Source organism: Ailuropoda melanoleuca, unplaced genomic scaffold (genome assembly GCF_002007445.2).
Source record: "Ailuropoda melanoleuca isolate Jingjing unplaced genomic scaffold, ASM200744v2 unplaced-scaffold8484, whole genome shotgun sequence".
NCBI lineage: Eukaryota > Metazoa > Chordata > Mammalia > Carnivora > Ursidae > Ailuropoda > Ailuropoda melanoleuca.
The window spans coordinates 338-2,615 of record NW_023253863.1 but is presented as its reverse complement, the minus strand read 5'-3'; the positions used below and the strand labels follow the sequence as shown (position 1 = coordinate 2,615).

Here is a 2,278-nt window from a genome sequence, read left to right as displayed (position 1 = left end):
GTTTCTGATGTAAAGTTCGATGATTCATTATTTGCGTATAACACCCAGTGCACCATGCAATACATGCCTTCCTTAATACCCGTCACCAGTCTATCCCAATCCCCCACCCCCTCCCCTCTGAAGCCCTCAGTTTGTTTCCCAGAGTCCATATTCTCTCATGGTTCATCTCTTCTTCCCATTTCCCACCCCTCACTCTTCCTTTCCTTCTCCTGATGTTCTCCCTGCTATTCCTTATGTTCCACATGCAAGTGAAACCATATGATAATTGTCTTTCTCTGCTTGACTTATTTCACTTAGGATAATCCCCTCCATTTCCATCATGTCTGTGCAAATGGTGGATATTCATCCTTTCTGATGGCTGAGTAATATTCCATTGCATATATGGACCACATCTTCTTTATCCAGTCATCTGTTGAAGGGCTTCTCGGCTGCTTCCACAATTTAGCTATTGTGGACAATGCTGCTATGAACATTGGGGTGCATATGGCCGTTCTCTTCACTACGATTACAGAGGTAATTCTGACACAATGTTTACATGCAGACCAAAAGACCTTTCATCCCTATGACTGATGGCAACACAAAGTTTCTTATTTCACTTTTCTTATGTTACATATTAAAGATTTACTTTTCGTGATAATGTGGAACTAAATCGGTATAAGGTATGTCAGTTTCAATCATTTATTGAAATAGTTATTTTAATATCCCATGGCCATGTCTATAATGTGATAGGCTACCCCCGCCAATTATTTTTTTAAAGATTTCTTTTAAAACTTGCTAAACGCTTGGTCCTGACAGGAAACATGTGCTAACAGAGGATGGAACAGAAAAATGGCAGTTCTTTCACTGGGTTTATCCTGCTGGGTTTCTCAGACCGGCCTCAGCTGGAGCTCGTCCTCTTTGTGGTTCTTCTGATCTTCTATCTGCTCACTCTGCTGGGAAACACCACCATCATTGCCTTGTCCCACCNACAGGAAACATGTGCTAACAGAGGATGGAACAGAAAAATGGCAGTTCTTTCACTGGGTTTATCCTGCTGGGTTTCTCAGACCGGCCTCAGCTGGAGCTCGTCCTCTTCGTGGTTCTTCTGATCTTCTATCTGTTCACGCTGCTGGGAAACACCACCATCATTGCCTTGTCCCACCTGGACCCCCATCTTCAGACTCCCATGTACTTTTTCCTCTCCAACCTGAGCTTTCTGGACCTGTGCTACACGACCAGCACTGTCCCGCAGCTCCTGGTTCATCTCAGGAGAGCAGACAAGTCTATCTCCTTTGGCGGCTGTGTGGCTCAGCTCTTCGTTTCTCTAGGGTTGGGCTGCACAGAGTGCATTCTCTTAGGGGTCATGGCATTTGACCGCTATGCAGCCATCTGCAGGCCCCTGCACTACACAGTGGTCATGCACCCCCGTCTCTGTGCCCTCATGGCTTCCGCATCGTGGGTCATTGGTTTTGCCAACTCCTTATTGCAGACAGTGCTCATCTTCCTTGTACCATGTTGTGGGAGAAATAAAATAGATCATTTCCNAAATAAAATAGATCACTTCCTTTGTGAGGTCCCCCCACTGCTCAAGCTTGCCTGTGTTGACCCCACTGTGAATGAGTCTGTGCTCTTCTTTGTCGGTGTGATCATTCTCCTCGTCCCTGTGGCATTAATCACAGTCTCCTATGGGCGGATTGTCAGGGCAGTCTTAAGAATAAAGTCATCTGCAGGGCAGAGGAAAGCGTTTGGGACATGCGGGTCCCACATCACGGTGGTCTCCCTGTTCTATGGCTCAGCCATCTATATTTACTTCCAGCCCAGCAACAACTACTCCCAGGATCAGGGCAAGTTCGTTTCTCTGTTCTACACCATCGTCACCCCCATGGTCAACCCTGTCATATATACACTGCGGAACAAAGATGTGACGGGAGCAATGAAGAAGGTGCTTTGCAGGGGCCGTGACTCCAGATGACTGGGCGGGAAGACACTTTGATGGAAGACTTTCACTGCCAGGGCTTTTAAGATGATTGTGATCTTCTCGTTTCACTCAGATTTCCCCTGACATGTCTCAAGGGAATTCCCTCACCTGATGCTCTAATGCAAGTGAGTGCTCAAAATCTAAGTCCAGGGACTCCTGCAGCTTCCAGAGATGCTCACCTAGTGATCCGAGAGCATCTGCGTCATGTTGTTATTGTAAAAAGCTCCACAGGTTTTTCATATTTCCCCCTATTTGGGACACTAGTCCATTCCTTTGTGCAAGAAGACACGCACATACTGTAAAGTCATAGGGAAAATAAGA

At 46.3% G+C, this 2,278-nt stretch overlaps 1 protein-coding gene across 1 annotated transcript; it reads left to right on the top strand.

The window, feature by feature from the left end:
- Positions 1-991: 991 nt before the first annotated feature.
- On the top strand, positions 992-1,951 carry LOC117800863 (putative olfactory receptor 2B8). The gene has a single exon (XM_034653407.1). It carries the CDS (start codon positions 992-994, stop codon positions 1,949-1,951), a length of 960 nt encoding a protein of 319 aa, XP_034509298.1.
- The last annotated feature ends 327 nt before the right edge of the window (positions 1,952-2,278 follow it).